Source organism: Gadus morhua, chromosome 11, assembly GCF_902167405.1.
Source record: "Gadus morhua chromosome 11, gadMor3.0, whole genome shotgun sequence".
Taxonomy (NCBI): domain Eukaryota; kingdom Metazoa; phylum Chordata; class Actinopteri; order Gadiformes; family Gadidae; genus Gadus; species Gadus morhua.
Window position 1 is genome coordinate 16,670,128 of NC_044058.1, and position 20,000 is coordinate 16,690,127.

The 20,000-nt window shown below is 48.3% G+C and overlaps 1 protein-coding gene across 5 annotated transcripts in view; it reads left to right on the forward strand.

Annotated features, from left to right (window-relative positions):
• LOC115554046 (zinc finger protein 516) overlaps nt 1-19,471 on the forward strand; it is a gene marked incomplete at its 3' end in the record, with an annotated part of 32,948 nt that extends 13,477 nt beyond the window's left edge. For 3 of the 5 annotated variants that reach the window (XM_030370650.1, XM_030370648.1, XM_030370647.1), the window contains 2 exon segments: nt 9,686-12,135; nt 17,950-19,471. In XM_030370650.1, coding sequence (XP_030226510.1) covers nt 10,311-12,135; nt 17,950-19,471 — 3,347 coding nt within the window. 5 annotated transcript variants of the gene reach the window in all.
• Between the last annotated feature and the right edge of the window lie 529 nt (nt 19,472-20,000).

Genomic DNA, 20,000 nt, shown 5'->3' on the forward strand with positions numbered 1-20,000 from the left:
TCTCTCTCTCTCTCTCTCTCTCTCTCTCTCTCTCTGTCGCAGGCAGCTGTTATCTCACTCTGTCCTCCAATATGTATCTCCTCATTCTGTGTCATCTATCTATCGATCTATCGATCGATATATCGATCGATCTATCGATCTATCTAACTGCATGTCTGTCTTTCAGTTTGTCTGTCTTTCTGTCTATATATCTCTCAATATCTTTCTGTTTTTGCATCTATCTAAAGATATGAATGACGTAAACAATTAATTTATCATTTAAACTGGATACAATTAATTAGCTTGACAAGTCGATTAATCAATAATCGTTGCAGCCTAGATATGTCTATCTAGTATCTATTAGAGCTGTCAAGCGATTAAAATATTTAATCGTGATTAATCGCATTAGTGTCATAGTTAACTCACGATTGATCGCAAATTCTTTTTCTATGCTAAATATCCCTTGATTTTTTTGTCCCATTATTCTTCTCATTTTAATTCTCTTATCAACATGGTGAAGTGCATCGGCTTGCCTTGTGCAAATGATTTTTTATTGATAACAACATTGGCATATACTGATCAAAACAGGACGATACAAAAAAAGAGCCTATAGTGCAATTAAACAACTGCTTTGAACAAATGTCATTTGAACATAGCAGTCAGGCTACTGCTTCTTTGTTTTGAGCCAAAGATTATTATTATTATTTTTTTTTTTTATTAAATAAAATAATTGCGTTAATCGCGCGATAATTTCTTTAACGCCGTTAAAATTGGTTTGCGTTAACGCCGTTAATAACGCATTTAACTGACAGCTCTAGTATCTATATCTACCTGTCTGTCTTTCTGTCTGTCTGTCTATGCTCTCTCATGTTCTCTTCATTCTCCCCTGCTCCGGATCTTTCTTTTCTTGCACTACATCCCCTCCCCCATCTCTTTCGCACACGCACGCACACAAACCCAGCCTTCCACATGCACACACACATACACAGACACACACACACGCACGCACGCAGGCACGCACGCACGCACGCACGCACGGACGCACACACAAACCCACCCTACTACCGGAGCACACGCACGCACACACACACACACACACACAGACAACCACACTCCCTTTTCCACCTCCAGCTCTGTCTGGGTTTCAGTGTGTTCTTGCTCCCATCGCTTCTTGTTGTGTTCTTCTTTCGGTGCTCAGTGTTTCGGTGTGTGAGTCCCTCTGCCATGTCGGGGGTTGTTCACCAGCCACAGAGAGCTCATCAGTGCCAATCAGTGTCACTGCTTAGGAGGCGCGGGTATGATTTAAATCCTGGCGCTGTGCGTGTGTGTGTGTGTTTTGAGTGTGTTGTGTGTTTTGAGTGTGTTGTGTGTTTTGTGTGTGTGTGTGTGTGTGTGTGTGTGTGTGTGTGTGTGTGTGTGTGTGTGTGTGTGTGTGTGTGTGTGTGTGTGTTTATTTTTTGTGTGTGTGCGTGTGTGTGTTGTGAGTGTGTGTGTGTTGTGTGTGTACTCTGTTGGGGAATCTGCTGCTCTCTGGGGCTGACCTGCACCAAGCCTGGCTGTTAGCTCATGCTTGTGTTCACCGTCGAAGGTAACTGATGAAAATAGACATGTTTTTTTTTTCACACCAACACAAAAAAATATACACGCACACACACACACACACCAACACACTTATGCACACACAGACACACACAAACACATCTGCACACACGTTTGGGGCTGGGGGATTCAGTTTTTCTTGTTTTGGGTTCAGAGATGAGCAACGCCCACTGGCAGTTAACTGTTTTTCTGATATGCACACACACACACACACATAAACACGCACACATGCACACACACACACACACACACACGCACATGCACGCACGCACATGCACGCACACACACGCGCACGCACGCACACGCACACACACACACACACACACACACTAGCTTATGCTCCTGGGAGTCATCTATAGAACACCACCTTCCTGCATTGTGTGCCTGCGTGTGCATGTATTTATATGTGTGTGTGTTTGGTGTGAGTGTCTGGGTGTGTTTGTTATGCAGTATGCAGTATGCACCCTGTAGTCAAAGTCAAATCAAATCAGCTGTGGTGATTTTGTTGAATCTCAGTCTTGTCTCTGTAGCAACTTCCCAAAAGCATCTTGGATAAACAAGATGTCATTTATGCAAATTATATCAAAGTACATTTTTCAACATGATCCATGAAGCCTACTTCTAAAGCCTCTGTAAATGATTTCGATTTTCAAATATTCTTTTGCTGGAAATTTGTCGGGACATAAGATTTCTGAAGTGAACGTAAAGAATAAACAAAGTTAAAGACCAGAAGTGCAACTGCGCAGCATTCTCACTTGTTCTTAAGACCGCAAGTTTGCCTCTCTATTTTTGGGGCATCACACACACTATAAAGGTTTGCATGTATGTATATGTCTGTGCCTAACTATATGTGTGTGTGGAGCACAGGACACCAAAGCTTAAGACAGTCAACACAGCTGCGAGAAGAAGGGCTAATGGATGCTCTTTTTTTGCCGACTCACTTGGCAGGAGAAATGAAGACCAAGGCCGACAAAGTATTGAACCAAGCTCCGCTCCAAGACCGGAGCTGAGCTGGGCTCCCTCTATTGTGAGCCCGGATGGAGGAGTGGAGGTAGGGAGGAAGGGGAGGAGGAGGAGGAGGAGGAGGAGGAGGAGGAGGAGGAGGAGGAGGAGGAGGAGGAGGAGGAGTAGGGTGTTTATATGAGTATAAACACAGACAGCTTTCTGGGCACGTCTATATAACATGTGTTCATCGTAGGACACTAGAGCCTTTTTAACATATTAACTCGGGACACTATCCAGGAACCTGGTCAGGACATTGTCCAGTGTTGCGCATTGATGTCACATGACATCAACGCTTGCTTTGAATCCTCCAGAATATGACCTGCCCTACTCACCCATTTGCTCAATGGGATATCCCAGTAATTTCTAGATGTTACGGCTCGCAAATGCATGTGTGAACGGGGCTTAGGAGTTTAAGAGGAAGGTCCTTCTCTCTCTCTCTCTCTCTCTCTCTCTCTCTCTCTCTCTCTCTCTCTCTCTCTCTCTCTCTCTCTCTCTCTCTCTCTCTCTCTCTCTCTCTCTCTCTCTCTCTCTCTCTCTCTCTCTCTCTCTCTCTCTCTCTCTCTCTCTCTCTCTCTCTCTCTCTCTCTCTCTCTCTCTCTCTCTCTACAAATTGGGTGTTCCAGGGGGAGCAGCTAGAGGTTAACGACTGGTGTGAGAAAGGAAAAAAAAAGTCAAGGAAGAGGGGGTCTCTCTTTCACACACACACACACACACACACACACACACACACACACACATACACACACACACACACACACACACACACACACACACACACACACACACACACACACACACACACACATGCAATGCAATCCCCAGGGACAGGCCCTGCAGAGGCTCATTCCCGGTGGGAGCAGACAGCTCTGTTTGCGTTTAATTGAGAAGGCTCTCTGTTTGATTGAAGCTCCAGGTAGACGGGGGGAAATAAATCACAGCCCGCAGTCTGGTTCTCAATTCCCTTAATCATGCCATTTGGTTCAGATGCTTTCCTGCAAGTTAGTTTGTCAGAAGAATGATGGCAGCATTCGCTCTGCATTGGTATTATTTTGATTACCAGGCCTTATCTATTTTACACTGGGCAGTGGGTTAGGGTTGTATGTGTGTTGTAGGGCAGCAGAGATGCACATTCCTCCTCCTCTCCTTGACCTTGCAGAAGTAATCTCACAGGCATGAGCCGCTATGCAAATTGTAAACTGAGCACACTTGCTGTAGTCCCCATGTTGCTTTAAACTGCATATACTCTTTCTACATGCACGCACAATCGCACATATGCAGTGCATATGTGCGCATAAGCATACATACACAAACAAATACACACACACACACACACACACACACACACACACACACACACACACACAAATACATGCAACCAAGGTTATCATCGTTAACGATAATTAATGAAATAATGAAAACAGGTGCGTAAAAAGATTTGAAATATAATTACTTACTGAAACACAATCGTGTTAAATACCAACTAAAATAAACTCAATTGAAGAGAAAATGTCAATCTAAATGGATTTCATGCATAGGCCAAGTATTTTAGGTGGATATTAAATCTATCTTCCAATTTTAAAGCTGTGTCAGTTTTATTCCAACCCTTTGTTGGGTTTTTATTACATTTTTGCAAGCATTTTATTGCTTGTTCTGACCTTTTTGAATCTTGTCTCTGACGAATAACCCATATTACAAAGAAAAACTAAAACTAACACTGAGGCTTATAAAAGCTAAACTAAAACTCAGCATTATCAAGAAATAAAAACAAAACTAAAAAGGCCAACCTTATATAAATCATAAAAGATTATTCAATTTAAATTAAAGACAAATAAAATAAAAATGCAAACCTATAATAACCTTGACGCACACACACACACACACGCACACGCACACACACAAAACACAAACATGCACACACACAAACACAGAGTATGATCCAAAGTCCCTTCTCACGCAAATAAGATAGGAGGCAATCCCACCCCCCACCCTGCCAGGATACTTATCGGGGGGTCGTGTCGGGGGGGGCATAGAATGACAAGAGGGCCCCCCTCCGTTGTTCGACCCCCCACCTCCCTACTCCCCTTCCACCCTTCCCTTCTAACTCCCACACACACCCACACGTAAATCGTGACACCATAGGCTCATGGAGCAGGAAGGGGAGGGGGGGGGGGGGCAACAATGGACCCCCCTGAGCCTGACCCAACAGTTCCAAGAACCTTAGCCCTCTTAATGCTATGTTACGAGCATTCACTTGTGTCTTTTACCTGGCAGAATTCAATCATCTACCGACCAAGCAATTGTTGTAATGTGTCACCCTGAATTATTTTACTTGGTGAAACGGTGAAATCTATCCGGTGTTGGCCGGTGGCCAGTGTTCATTCTGGACCCTGGGTGTTACGGATCAGTTCTGTTTTGAAACTTCTGTGTCTCTTGCTTAGCTCAACAAGACGAATGAGCTTGGCTAACATTGTGGGGGAGTGTGTAAAAATGACTTAGCTAGTGTGTGTGTGTGTGTGTGTGTGTGTGTGTGTGTCTGTGTGTGTCTGTGTGTGTGTGTGTGTGTGTGTGTGTGTGTGTGTGTGTGTGTGTGTGTGTGTGTGTGTGTGTGTGTGTGTGTGTGTGTGTGTGTGTGTGTGTGCGAAGGCAGCTGCGTGGCACCCTTCTCTCTTCATGTTGGTAGCATACAGCAGAGCTCTGTCCAGTTCAGGGCTTTACTGCAAGAGGAGAGGTGAGGAAGCAGTTTGCTCATAATGGATTATTGATTGGTCTGAGTATCCACTGTCTGTGCTCTTCTGTTGGCCATCTATGTTTGTGTGTGTGTGTTTGTGTGTTTGTGTGTGGATGTTTTGGGCTCTGTACCAGGCCCTTACACCCATCCCTTTATTTCATTCAACACTGAATGTGTTTACTTTACGAACCACTGTATGTAAAGAACAGTACACCAATTCTTTAGATGAGGTCTTCAGTGCGTGTGGTTGTGTGTGTGTGTGTGTGTGTGTGTGTGTGTGTCCGTCTGTGGGTCAATGTATATGTTTGTGTGTGTGTGTCTGCGTGTCTGTGTGTTCTTGAACATCCCCCTCTGTAAGGACCGTGTAGCGTTCAAAGCGGCTAGTATAAGGCACTGTTTAAAGCGTGTAGTGTGCTTATATCGACTTTAAAATTAGTGTTTGTACAACTGTTAAAGCCTCCTCTGTTTGATGTAAACGTGTGTGCGTTTGTGTGCGTGTTCGTGTGTGTGCCTGCGTGGGTTTGTGTGTGAGGGATTACAAACTTGCAAACTTGAGTGTATGCATACAAGAGGTGCTTGTTTCACACTAACACAACTGCGCCTCGTAAATGGAGTTCCACAGTGTGTGGGAGGTAAAGGAAACAGATCCAACAGCAGAAATGATGTCGTCCAACGGAAGGACTTGCCGCCATTATCAGCCACATCAGGGTGACCGTGGGAGAGAGCTAAAAAATCTCTTGTCTCCAAGGCCCAGCCCCCCCCCCCAACCACCTCTCTCTCCTCCCCCTCCCCTTGGCATCGTCCCTTGCCGATCTGAAGAGATTTTTATCATGCTCTCTCTCTCAATCCCTCCCCCCCTCCTCTCTCTCTCTCCCTCTTTTTCTCTTCTCTCTCTCTTCCACTCCCCCATCTTTATCTCTCTCCCCCTCTCTCTCTCCCTCTCTCTCTCTGTCCCTCTCTCTCTCTCTCTCTCTCTCTCTCTCTCTCTCTCTCTCTCTCTCTCTCTCTTTCACTCTGTCTATCTCGCACTCTCTCCTTTCTCTCTTGCTCTCTCTCTTCTTTCTCTCTCACTCGCTCTGTCTCTTCTTTCTCTCACTCTCACTCTCCCTCTCCCCCCTCTCTCTTTACACTCCCCCTCTCTATCTGTCACTCTCTCTCTCTCTCTCCCTTCTTTGCTCCCTGGGATCATGGCAGTTGATGAGGTCGACCTTAGATGGCAGCACTTCTCAATCTTCAGGCAGAAATCTTGGCAAATTTTCTTTTATCTAACAGCAGGCGATATGAGGAGGGTGTTTACAGTCTAGCCTCATAAATAGACATACAAGTGAACAAAACCCCACCAAACAAACAGAGAACCCTCGTAAACAAACAGGATCTTTGCCGACACGTCGCTGCCGGTGTGACACCCCGAGAAGAATGCTTTGAATCCAGACGAGCTCCAGATGTGGTTCTCAGGAACCTCCGAGAGTGAGGTACCAGGAATAGCCACTTGAGGGCCTGCTTAAAGAGAGCCAGCGCCTTGATGTGAAAAATAAGAGCGGATTTCCTCCCCGCGCAGAACCGAAAAGAACGCTCACTGGGAAGGGATGCACCGTCAGGTTCAACTTGGGGGGCTGGTGTTGTTGTTGTTGTTTGGAGGAGTAGGCCCCATCAGCCCAGGGCTCGCTGTAGGCCCCTGCCGTTGCTTGTTTGGTGGGCTTGTGGAATGTCTGTTGCCATGTTGGCCATAAGCTGGAATCCCTGTTGCTATGAAATGAGACCCCCCACCACCCAGCCCCGATCCACCACAATATCACAGTGTGTGTGTGTGTGTGTGTGTGTGTGTGTGTGTGTGTGTGTGTGTGTGTGTGTGTGTGTGTGTGTGTGTGTGTGTGTGTGTGTGTGTGTGTGTGTGTGTGTGCGTCCGTGTTTGTGTGTGTGCCCCCATTCATGTCAGTTTTGGAATAAGATAATCTATCCCTGTATCTTTAAACCGCACTTTGTCCTCTAATGACTTTGAATTATTTGTTGATATATTTGTTGACATTTTTCAGTCGCTATATTATCATATTAATGTATTTAATAATTAATTTAGGGTACTTATTACTTATTTACTTTATTTATGGAGGTCAGGGGTGCGCTGTGTGACAAGCATCCTGTTTTTTGCTCTCTCTCTCTCTCTCTCTCTGTCTCTCTCTCTCTCTCTCTCTCTCTCTCTCTCTCTCTCTCTCTCTCTCTCTCTCTCTCTCTCTCTCTCTCTCTCTCTCTCTCTCTCTCTCTGTGGCTAATCTCATTACAGTTTTAATTTGCAACTGTCGGGTGGGGTTATTACCGTGTTGAATACTCTCCACCATTCACCAACCCCCTCTGCCCTCTAACCCAACCCCCAGTCAGGCGATTAGCAAGGCTATTTCATACCAAACAGGATCATGATCCTCTTTATAACGCCGCAAACAGGCAGGAGACGAGGATGTCTTAATGATATATCAAGGATGGAGAAGAGGCAGGGAGACCAGATGGGAGTGCCCGGTGAAGGTCTTCCTCATCTCTCGCTCGGCTTATAGACGACCCCGCCACAAGTGCCCGGGCTTCCTCTGCTCATATCTTGGGTGTAATTGAATGAAGGGAGATAGTTTGCTTCCTATGGTGATGTGTTATGAATATGGCTGTTCATGATCATCTGTATTACTCTGTGTTGCAGAGTGCTGGCTAAACGATTTAACATATCTTCCTGTGCTATGCTGTACCTGTTTTGATCTTAGCTTAACGTAGTGCAAGCTACTATAGCCAAAGACCCAGGGGGTTTTATGTATGCATTTATTCATTACTATTTTATGATGTCGACATGTAGGTCAGTGAAAGTCTCTGATTAGCCTTTCATTTGAATACATACTGACACAACGTTTTATTATAGATCGTGTACACAATTGGACCAAGCTATTTCAATCGCTGAACAGATGATTGAAAATAACAGACAATAACATGACAGTAATATAACTCGGCTAAATACAAACAAATCTACGTGTAGTGTATTCCTTATTACATTTTTCCCAATGAGGGAAAGCTTCAATCATCATCACACTTCACAACAACACAAACTGACAGCAGTGTCGCCAGATGCAGTCTTATTAGAACTAGTTGCCTGGGAACCAATGTCAGCAGAAGGCTGTAGAAGAGATCTTATTGGCATTACATCCTTGTAAATAATAGGATGAGGTGCTACGCTGGGATTGATTTCCCAGTTGGTGGGCATCCCTGGCCTGGGCAGCGTTGTCTTGAGTATCTTTTGTACCTTGCACATTACGATTTTGATCAATTATTTGTACATGAAGTTAAGTCTGACTAAATCAGTCTCTGGGCTTTGATGTTCTTTTTAATTTTTTCTAAAATCGCTGTCCGTCACACATTTTATAGTGTCAGTATACTGCTGACAAGAATCAGTGCATCGGTGTAGAATAAGATAGCATCATCACACATTGAAAAAATGTTGTTCCTAGTTTTAGGAACAACGATTCAGTTCACCTTTTTTGGGTCTGGCTCTAGCCCATATTTGATGTGGCCTTCATGACAAATTATAAATGGTCACTCACATTATCAGCATTTGACTTGGCTTATGTTTGTTTTATCTCTCCTTCTCCTTCGCTCTTCCTCCCCCCTATCTCTCTTGCACTCACTTTCTAGCACTCTCTCTCTCTCGATCTCTTTCTCATGCTTATTCTCCCCCCTCCAACCACTCTGTGCCTTTCTCGCTCTTTATCTCCCCCCCCCCCCCCCTCCCCCTTCACACCCTGCCAATATGAGCAAAAGCCAACTGTCTGTCGAGCCACTTCCTGTTTTGTGCTGAAGATCCCTGTCATGTGACGGTGTCAGTTGAAGCATCACCGCATCGGGCCAGGCATAGCATGGGGGAGGGGGGGCGAGGGGACATGGAGGCAGTGCTGATCTTGCCGATGTGTGTTTGCTGCCGCCCAACCGACTGCGATTGTGTGCAATGTGTCGACTCAGCCGGTGTGGCGTCGGGGAGAGGGGGATTGAGGGGGGGGGAGGGGGAGAAGGGAAGCCCCCCTCGTGTTAAAATACTTCACACTAAACGGATGATGCAAAAAGCGGCACACAGTGTATTCCGAGACATATATTGTTTTTGTAATCCACCTGGCCAGATCTGTAGATGCTAATGTGTAAGCACGCGGGATTAAAATGCAATGCAGCTAACCTGTTATCTCTTCTTCCTCCTCTCTCTAACCCTAACCCTCTCTCTTTCTCTCTCTTTCTCTCCCACTCTTTCCATCTCTCTCTGTCTCTATCCTCTCTCTCTCTCTCTCTCTCTCTCTCTCTCTCTCTCTCTCTCTCTCTCTCTCTCTCTCTCTCTCTCTCTCTCTCTCTGTATTTCCTCAGGTCGATGACGTTCATGCTGGCCGTGCCATGGAATCTGCTGTCGTGCTCATAATGATCCGCACCAAAGAAACCCCCACTGGAATGAATAGAAGATGTGTGGCTTAGTCAATAATAATAACCATAAGGACATCAACAATTACATAACAACCAGAATGCTGCTGAAACAGAAAGTATCGAAGAATTGAGCAAAAACACTTGACACCAGATGTACACGATGGCCATGTTTACCTGGCTTCATAAATAACATGACTACTTCTAATCTGCATGACACATGTGTTATAATTACTAGTTAGTTACCGTGCTCACTCTGTAAATAATAGTGCAGTGTAAGGTGCTTTTTATGGTGGCACAGCAGACACAAGCCAACCTCAGGACTAACTGACAGAGATGTATGAAGATGAATAGGTAGCAGTGCATCCAGTAACCAGAAAGTGCTCTGTTAGCAGGTCACGCCTGATGAGCTAAGGCAGATAGCATTGGAACCAAGTGACGAGAGACCTCAGAGAGACGGCCCTAGATGCGCTGCTGGCGATAGCATCTTTGGCTATCTATCTTTTAGTAGAAGTTGCATCCACGCCAGACAATCAAGGAAGCGTTTTTTTTGTCTTAATCCCGTCGACATACCATGAACCCTCGAGACAGCATGGAGGTAATGGATTCTGTGGGTCCGACATTGGAGTCGCTGGGAGACGCTAACAGTCAAGAGAAGGAGATGGAGGGCATGGACGACAAGACCCCCGGAGCCTACGACTGCAACATCTGCGGGCGAAGCTTCCCCTTCCTCAGTTCCCTGTCCCAGCACATGAGACGCCACACGGGCGCGCGGCCCTACAAATGCCCATACTGCGACCACCGGGCCTCCCAGAAGGGGAACCTAAAGGTCCACATCCGCAGCCATAAGCTGGGCACGCTCTCCAGCTACCACTCAAACGACGACGAGGAGGTCGGCGCCGACGAGGAGGAAGAGGAGACCTCCTCCGCCGAGGTCAGCGTCTCCGAGGGCCTGGACGGCGGCACCAGCCCCACCAAGAGCAGCTCGGCCTGCAACCGCGTGGTCAGCGGCGACTCCGCCGAGGAGGGCCGCCGGAAGATCCCCGCCAGGAGCGTGAAGCGGGAGAAGCCGACGGCGTCGGGCCAGCGGCCGTTCTGCTGCCGGCTGTGCGGCTACGAGGCACAGCGCGAGGACCAGCTCCTCAGCCACATCGAGAAGGTCCACATCACGGCCGACAAGGAGGAGGACGACCCGCCGTCCCTGAAGGAGGACACCGGCTCCGAGGGGGACACCCCGGTGCAGCCCAGCGACGACGGCACCTTCCCCTGCGAGACGTGCGGCCAGGTCTTCACCCAGGCCTGGTTCCTCAAGTCGCACATGAAGAAGCACGCGGGGATCCTGGAGCACTGCTGCCGCGTCTGCGGACGTCGCTTCCGGGAGGCGTGGTTCCTCAAGTCCCACATGAAGACCCACAACACAAAATCAAAGTCGAGACCCAAAGCCGAGTTCACCGATCCCCCGGCCACGATCAACGACGTCGCCCAGGACCCGGAGGCCGGCGGCGGCGCGGTCACCTCCGTTTACCAGATCTGCTGCAAGTGCGGCAACCTGTTCCACAGCAGGGAGAGCCTGCGGGCCCACGAGAAGGTCCACAATCCAGGCCACGGCAAGAAGTCCCAACGCAGGGCCAGCGACGACGAGGACTCACCCGCAGCTAAGAGATGTCTGCTGGACTACCTGAACCTCCGGGCGGTGGAGGAGAAGGAGCAGCATACCCCGGAGGAGGAGATGGTGGTGGAGGAGGAGGAGGAGGAGGAGGTGGAGGAGAAGAACTGGCTGGGTCAGAGAATCCAAGAGCTCGACCCTGTGTGCAGCTACCAGGCCTGGCAACTCGCCACCAAAGGGAGGGTGGTGGAGCCAATGGAGCCCAGTCGTAAGGGCTCCTCCAGGGGAGGGAGCATGGGCGAGGACGGCCTGGCCGGGGCCGCCGTGGTCTACGAGAAGGAGAGCAGCCGCTACGTCCTGCAGGGCCAAGAGCGACGCAACACGGCCCGGCGGAACCGGACGTCCTCCGGGGACCAGACCCCCGAGAGCCACAGCGACTCAGAGTACCGGCCCTCCTCGCGGCAGGACAGGCGCCGACCGTCGTCCACGTCCTCGTCCCACACGCAGGCCTCCTCATCCTCCAAGGCCAACGAGTGCTTTGAGTGCGGGAAGGTGTTCCGCAGCCGGCACCAGCTCAGCGTCCACCTGCGGGTCCACAGGCGGGACGGAGGGAAGGCGCCCGGAGGGGAGAAGGACAGGAACACCAGGGACGAACGCTGGGGCTCCACCAGCGATCCAGAGTCCGGCTCCCCCAGCCGGCCCGGAACACCTGGTTACGGGGACTCCCCACCGGCCTCAACCCTGGGGGACCAGGCCTCTGAGATGGGCATGGCCAACGCGGGAGCGCTCACAGGTTAGTCGCTAACCTTCCTTATCGGGTTTTCCTCACATGTGTCAATGGATCAATGTGAGGTGGACTAAAGCAATTACTCTCGGCAACTTTAGAGCAAAAGGAAAATAGCAGTAAATAACAATGCCATTTATTTTGTCAAATTCACATCAATTTATCATGAGCATGATGTGAACAAAGCAGTCAATTAATCATTGGTTATTTTGTATATAATTCATACATAACATAAAGGGATATAAGTTTTCACCAAACAATAGGTATAACGATACATTAGCATTGCAGTCATACCAAGGGCGATTGTAACCAAATAATTTATTTTCAATTCAGTTTCCGCAGATAAACTAAATATGTACTAGCAGATAAGAGTTTCTTCTTATTCCCGGCCCCTGCATCTGACATCCAATCAGTGGTGAACATCTGTTGTTGAAATGTGTAGCTGCAACCTAATGGCCACCATTTGTGCACAGAGGAGTTTAGAGCCCCCTACTGTCCATTTTGAAGAATTACATGACGCTGTTCACTATTTCCTGTTTCTCGCTGGAACAACAAATAATCCCAAAAATATAAACAAAATGCTTCCGTTAGAATGAATGAGAGGTTTTAATGATCTGTGTTTCTATCAACATACTAGAATAGAATGAGACATTTTGGGGATTGTTCACATCCAATACAAGCTACTCAGCAGCAAATGGAAATCCTACACTCTCCTAGGGGAACCAAATGCACTGTTTTGATGAGAGCAGGACGTATGCGTATGGATCTTGTTAGAATGCTCTCTTTCGTTGCTCCGACATGCAGTTGTTAATGGAGCAGTGTGTAAGCTTCAGGCTGTTTAAGTTGAGCAGGCCACAAAATGTGTAATGGCAGTACATTTCAAAATTTCTCTGCAATCGCAGCAGGCTAATACTTGTGTGTCCGTTACTGTCACCAGTTGGATTAGGTTTGGGATGTGAGAGTTGGTATGACCCCTTGTTTTTGTTCATGTCCCGGATGCTGGCTAACACAGGCCAGAATAACACTGGCAATCAACTAAAATGTATGTTTATGGATCATTGAAATGATCCTCCTCCTCCATGTTTTTAAATAAAAATATGCTAGAATATTTTATCAAAAGGAATTGATTCTATTAAGTGGTTCAACCTAATTATATACAGAAAGCAGGAGTGACTTAGTTGCCAAAAAAAACAAAAAAAAACGGAATACTCCACAATTCTCCACAGATATATTTGGGTCATTTCACAACATGAGCAGGACATCTTAAATCGTACCCCATTTGAATTATTTTGGGGGTTTGTAAACACTGGTTGTGCTGGTGTGTAGTGGATTCTAGGGATGATTTCCACTCCTTCCTGTTGGTTTAGACATTCAGTAATAATAGCAACAGCTCTTCTTCAAGCCCCACTGAGCTGCACGCTCTCTCAGCACTTCCTGTCTCAGGAAATACCCCCCCTCCCTCCGTCCACACACACATTCAGACTCACAATCCCCCCCCCCCCCCCCCCCCCATGACACACACAGACACACACACACAGAAAGACACGCAAACCACACACAAAAGCACACAGACACACGCATAAAAAAACACACACACACACCCCCACACACACACACCCCCACACACACACACCCCCACACACACACACACACACACACACACACACACACACACACACACACACACACACACACACACACACACACACACACACACACAACAAGAGATGAACACACACACACACACACACAACAACACACATACAAACACACACACAGAGACTGGCAACACACAAACAAAAGCATACACACAAAACACTACCACACATACACACTCACACAAACACACACACACACACACACACACACACACACACACACACACACACACAGACACACACACACACACACACACACACTCAACAACACAGACACACACACACACACACACCACACACACACACACACACACACACACACACACACACACACACACCACACACACACAAACACACACACATACATATAACTCCCACAACATACATGCACACATACACACACAAGCACACAACCAGGTAACACACACACAAACACACAGACAAACCGCATCTGTGCGTGAATATTTATTTTATATCTTTGTCATGGAAATCTGTCTGTCTTCACTCTCACATTTATTGGCAGCACTTTAAATGGATTGAATAAACAGGAAACTTTCGGTTCTAAAGAAACTGTGACAATGAATACTGGGGATGGTACTGTAACTACCAATGACTATTTCCTCTTTTCTTGCTCTTTGCTACATCTCACGACAGAACAAAGTCGGTTTTGTTGTAAAGAGATGCATTTCCTTCCTCAAGCAATGCAGGCGCTATCAGCCTGGAATAACCTGCACGTATTTGAAGTATTTATTTGAGATCAACTTTCGGATAATGCTGAAATAACTTTCTCTGTAATGCAAATCCTTTTTGTTGAAATTTTATTTTATTGCATATGCTTCTCATAGTAATGCTACAACTGCTAATAATGATGTTGATATAGCTTTGTAGTGATGAATAAAGCTGCTAAAAATGTAATTTCATCATTTGGTAATTTCTACTAAAGTAAACTTTGAGATAGTCTGGAAGGCAAGTCGATTTCTGTCGATATAGCTTTCAAAGAGAGCGGCAGGGTTACCTATCCATTCATCCATCCAACGATTTATCATATCAGTCCGTCATCCATCCATTCATATATCCATCCAATCCTCCATCTATTTACCTATCATCCATCCTTCATCCATCCATTCATAGTTCCCTCCATCCATCAAATGATCCACCTATTCAAATGTGATTCATCCATTTTTCCATGCATGGATCCATCCATGTATCCATTCATCCAACCATCCATCCTCTCATCCTTCCTTCCACCCACTCATCCAAACATTAATCCATCCATCCAACCCTTTATTCACCCATCTATTCCCCATTCATCCATTCACTCAATCCTCCCATCCATCCATCCTTCTTTCCATTCATTCATCCCCATCCCCATCCTTCCGAACATCCACCTGGCCCTCTTTCATTTGCAGTTCAATTTCCTCACCTGTCTCGTCTCACCCATAATAAATCCCTAATGTTGCCATAAAGGCCACTGTGGCCTGTCACTCAGCCCCCCTTCACACAGAGCCGGCCAGACGGCCACATCTAAGGGATCTGTTATTTATAGTCCCTTCCTGGTGGAGAGAGGCAGAGGCAACATGAGGAGAGACTCTCCCTGAGGACTAGGCTGGGCTCGGAAAGGCTATTCTGTGGATTTAGGGGCGCCACAAACACTATTAATAGAACGTAGCCATTTGTCAGAGAAGGGGTATCCTTCATAGGGTGGACGTAATCACATTTGGTGTGTTTAAAAAAGGTTTGGTATTCAGGACTGATTGTTAAGTACAGATTCCAAGTATATTATCCTCCTGATAGAATCGGACCCGTGACACAAAGTTGCTGATTTCACAGCGTGAAAATTGGACATGGCAGCATCTCGAAAAGGTAAAACATCCCCAGGATATGATAAGACACATCACAGCTCAGAGGTGTGTGCCCAAACAGACTTCTCATATGAAAACCTGAGCGCTGTTCATCCCTGTGTTACACGCAGCTCCAATGAGATTAGTGTGTTCCTGTTCTAGACTTTGGGGTTGGGTTGATTCAGAACGGCTGGGTGTGGGTGCATAATTCCTCCCTGGACTGCATATGTAAGCTAAGAGTTGTTTACTCTGCCCGGTGGGGGAGTTGCGGCTCATCGGTGACATATCGTGTCACCTGGGCGACAGAGGCTATCGGCGTTGTGACGCCCATAATTGCTCTCCTCCTCATGCCCTCCCCCACACTGCAGTGTTGTTACGATGCAAACACACCAACACACTGTCTTTGGTGTACTCCTTGTGAGTATATGTATATGTGTGTGTGTGTGTGTGTTTGAGTCTGTCCGTTTGTGTGTTGGTGTGTGTGTGTGTGTGTGTGTGTGTGTGAGTGTGAGTGTGAATAAAGATAAAGAAATAGACAAGAGAACTGGTCCTAGCAGGATCAACACTTAAAACCGACTTAAACAAGGTATAAGCAGGATGTGTATTTTGTGTTTATGCTGCGGTCTCAGCCATTCGTGTGTTGGAGAAAGAAAGAAAGATAGAGAGAGAGGGAGAGAGAGAGAGAGAGAGAGAGAGAGAGAGAGAGAGAGAGAGAGAGAGAGAGAGAGAGAGAGAGAGAGAGGAGGAGGGGGGAGGGAGAGTGAGAGCGAGATAAAGTGTGAGAGAACAAGAGAGAGAGCGGGGGTCTGGGGACACAGATGGGTGTGTATGGGGGGGTTACAGGAAGCTGAGTGTGAGAGAGGTACATGAAAACAGAATCGTATAGCTGCTCCCATCCAATGCCAGACTGGTCTCCTCCCTGCCCACAGGGCTTGTCCTTGGCAAGGGCTGACTGGTGACTAGCTAGCTGGCTATAGGTTAGCAACTGTGCTGCTTCATCTCGTGGTTAGTTTGCTATATGTTAGCCTCTGTGCTGCTCTATGTGGGTTGGAGGCTTTCTGGCTATATTAACCACTGTGCTCCCCCCACAGTCTTGGTTGCTAGTTGGTTATATGTTAGCCACTGTGTTCATCCAACAGGGCTGGTTGGTAGCTAAATGGCTGTATGTTAGTTGCTGTGTTGCTCCATTAGGTTTGGTTGTTAGCTGGCTATATGGTAGCCAGTAGGGATAGCTGTTGGCCAACTGGCTATAGGTTAGCCACTGTGGTGGTCGAACAGGACTAGCTGGCTATATTCTTTGCCACTGTTCTGCTTCAACAGGAAGCCAGATGAGAAGCAGATGGCAGGTTACTGCCCTGGTAGCACACAGAGGCCTAGGTGTAGAAAAATTTGCGGTTTAGTGTGTGTGTGTGTGTGTGTGTGTGTGTGTGTGTGTGTGTGTGTGTGTGTGTGTGTGTGTGTGTGTGTGTGTGTGTGTGTGTGTGCGTGTGTGATTGTGTTTGTGTTTGTGTGTGTGCGTGTGATTGTGTGTTTGTGCGTGCGTGTGTGCTTAGTGGGTGTGATTGTGTGTGCGTGCGTACGTGTGTGAGTGTGTTGGTGGGGGGGATGTGTGTGTGTGTGTGTGTTGCAGTGTGTGTGTGTTTGATTGTTGAGTATTGTTGGGGATACGTGTGAGAAAAGGACAGATAGGGTTAAGAATGCTTAAGACAGTGTGTTTGTTTGACTGTGTGTGGGAATGTGTCAAGCTCCCATGGCCCGAGCTTACAGTTCACGCAGAGTTAACTATATCTCGTTTGGCCGAGTCTCATGTTTCACTTGCTTACAAACGTAGGTCGGTTCTACCACCTTGTGGACAATGTAGGGAACTGCAAGAGTTAATAATACAAACATAATTTGTTGCTACATTCGCCGAGGCCATGCTGTCATGTGTCATATTTATTTTATGAAATTATAAATTGCTAATTATTAAAGTTTTATGTTACGCTTCTTGTCCATGGACAATTTAAATAGTTGTTGTCTTTATGATTTACAGTTAATGTTGGATTTATGTCTTTGCATTTTACACTGTTTCTGAACCATATATATATTATTTTTTTCCTCTGCCAGACAATTTGATGTGTTTGTGAAGTTATTTTTTCATTTTTAAATATAAAGATCACTTTAACGGTCAGAACGTTAGCGTTTTATCATTACATAACTGTCCAACACTGCACTCTTCTGGCCTATTGCGGGAATTTCAGGCAGCAATATAAAAAAATAAACATCATCTACATGTGCTACATCTACTGATCTCTTGCTCTTTTTTTCTCTCTCTTTCTCCCCAGATGAGAAGCCGTACATCTGCAGCCTATGTGACTTTACAACCACAGAGTCACAGATCTATCTCACGCACGTCCGCGTCCAACACCCGATCAACAACAACAACAACAACAACAACAATGACCGACCCAGCTCTGCCCCAGGGGCTGCCGGCCCTGGCCCCGCCAACAGGTCAACTTCCAAGCTGAAGAGCCCCCTCCTCCTCCACACGCCCCCCCACCCATACCTCTCGGCTCCACCCGCCAGAGACAGGCGACCGGCGGAGTTGTCCCCTGTCGACCCCGGCCCGGCCCCGCTGGACCTGTGCGTGCGCCCCGAGGGCCACAGGGGCCCGGCCTCGGCCCCGGAGGGCGGGGGCCTCCCCCGACACAAGTGCTCCTTCTGCTCGCACTCCACCAGCTACCCCGAGGTGCTGTGGATGCACCAGACGGTGGCCCACCGCATCACCAGCGGCAGCTCCACGCTCGCCCCCAAATGGGCCCTGAGGCCCACCACCACCCTCGGGACCTCCGGGGAGAGCTCTTCCTCTTCGTCCTCGTCCTCTGGCAGGCGCACCGGCCCCCCACCCGTCCTGGAGGGCAAGGAGTGCCCGCCGTTGCCCTCGGAGACGCGCAACCCTCGAACCCGCCCCCCGACCCACTGCAACGAGCCCGCCAAGAAGAGCCGGCCCGCGGGCCACCCCACCGCCTCGCCTTCGCCCGCCGCCTCCTCCTCCTCCTCCTCGGGCCGGCCCCCCTCGGCTTCAGGGAGGCCCCCCCCGGCCCAAGGGAGGGCCCACGGCCGGCCGGTGGCCAGCAGCGGCGGCGGCGGTAGCGGCGGCGGTAGCGGTGGCGGCGGCGGTGGCAGACGTTCAGAGCAGGAGCACACCGCGGCGGCGTCGCGCTCCAGACCCAAGGTGGATATGTACCCACGAGGCGCCACGTCGTCGTCCTCCAGCGGCTCCCTTGAGAAGAGCACCGGGGCTCCCCAGCGTCCCCCGGCCCCGCCCCAGGCCCCGAGCCCCGGCTCCACCGCCGAGGGGTCCAGGCTGGCCGACCGCTACCTGATGCCCCAGGAGGGCCTTGGCTTCATGCTGTCGAGCAAACACGGCCTGGCGCCGGAGTACGGCAGGGCCAGGGCCACTCCCCAGCCCCACAAGGCCAGCTCCCTCCTCCATCACCACCCCAACACCCCCAACCACCACAACCACCCCCACCACCACACCCAGCAGGCGCACGCCAACTCGGCCCACAGCCAGGGCCATGCTAACGCGAGCAGGCCCAGCGCCATTAGCCACAGCTCGCTAGTGGGGCGTGGCTACGGAAGCACCGCCTCCTCGCCCCACACACACGGGGGCGCTCTGCAGAACTCCGGCGTCGGGGCATCGCTGTCCTCCGGTGTTCGGGGTGAGATGAAGCAGGAGGCACCCGCCGAGACGCCAGAGATGCCTGTTGATATTCTGGGTTTCCTGAAGAACTACAGCCCCCATGAGCTGGCGGCTCTCTATCAGCGCTGGGGCGCGGCCAATGCGATGATGGATCCCTCTGGTAAGAGCAAGCACCCCCCCTAACATGTTCAACATGTGGAATGGGAGAAACCGTGGGTGAAATGCCACATGAAAGGGATACAGTGTTTGTAGTTTATTTAAAGATTTTGTGTCGCAAGGCAACATTTATGTTCATATTGGATTGTCAACCACTACATTAGACATTATAAAACCACACCTGCTCCGAGCATAAACACACACACACACACACACATTCAAAGCTCACCATCTGGCAGGAGATGATTGACACAAAGAAATACTGCCCTTTTCTGACAAGGTGTTGAATAATGAAAAAGAGATGCATTCAACATCCACACACACACACACACACACACACTTGGTCTTTCACTGTTTATGAGTAGAAGGTTGTGTGTGTATGTGTGTGTGGTGTTTTTGCGCGTGTGTGTGTGTGTGTGTGTAAGGACCTTCGCTGTGAACACGGCTGCGAGGCAGCCTTGCTTCCAAGAGTCCACTCTCCCAGAAAGCTGTCACAAACTGTTTAGGTCACGACTCTGCCTGATGAGAGACTCA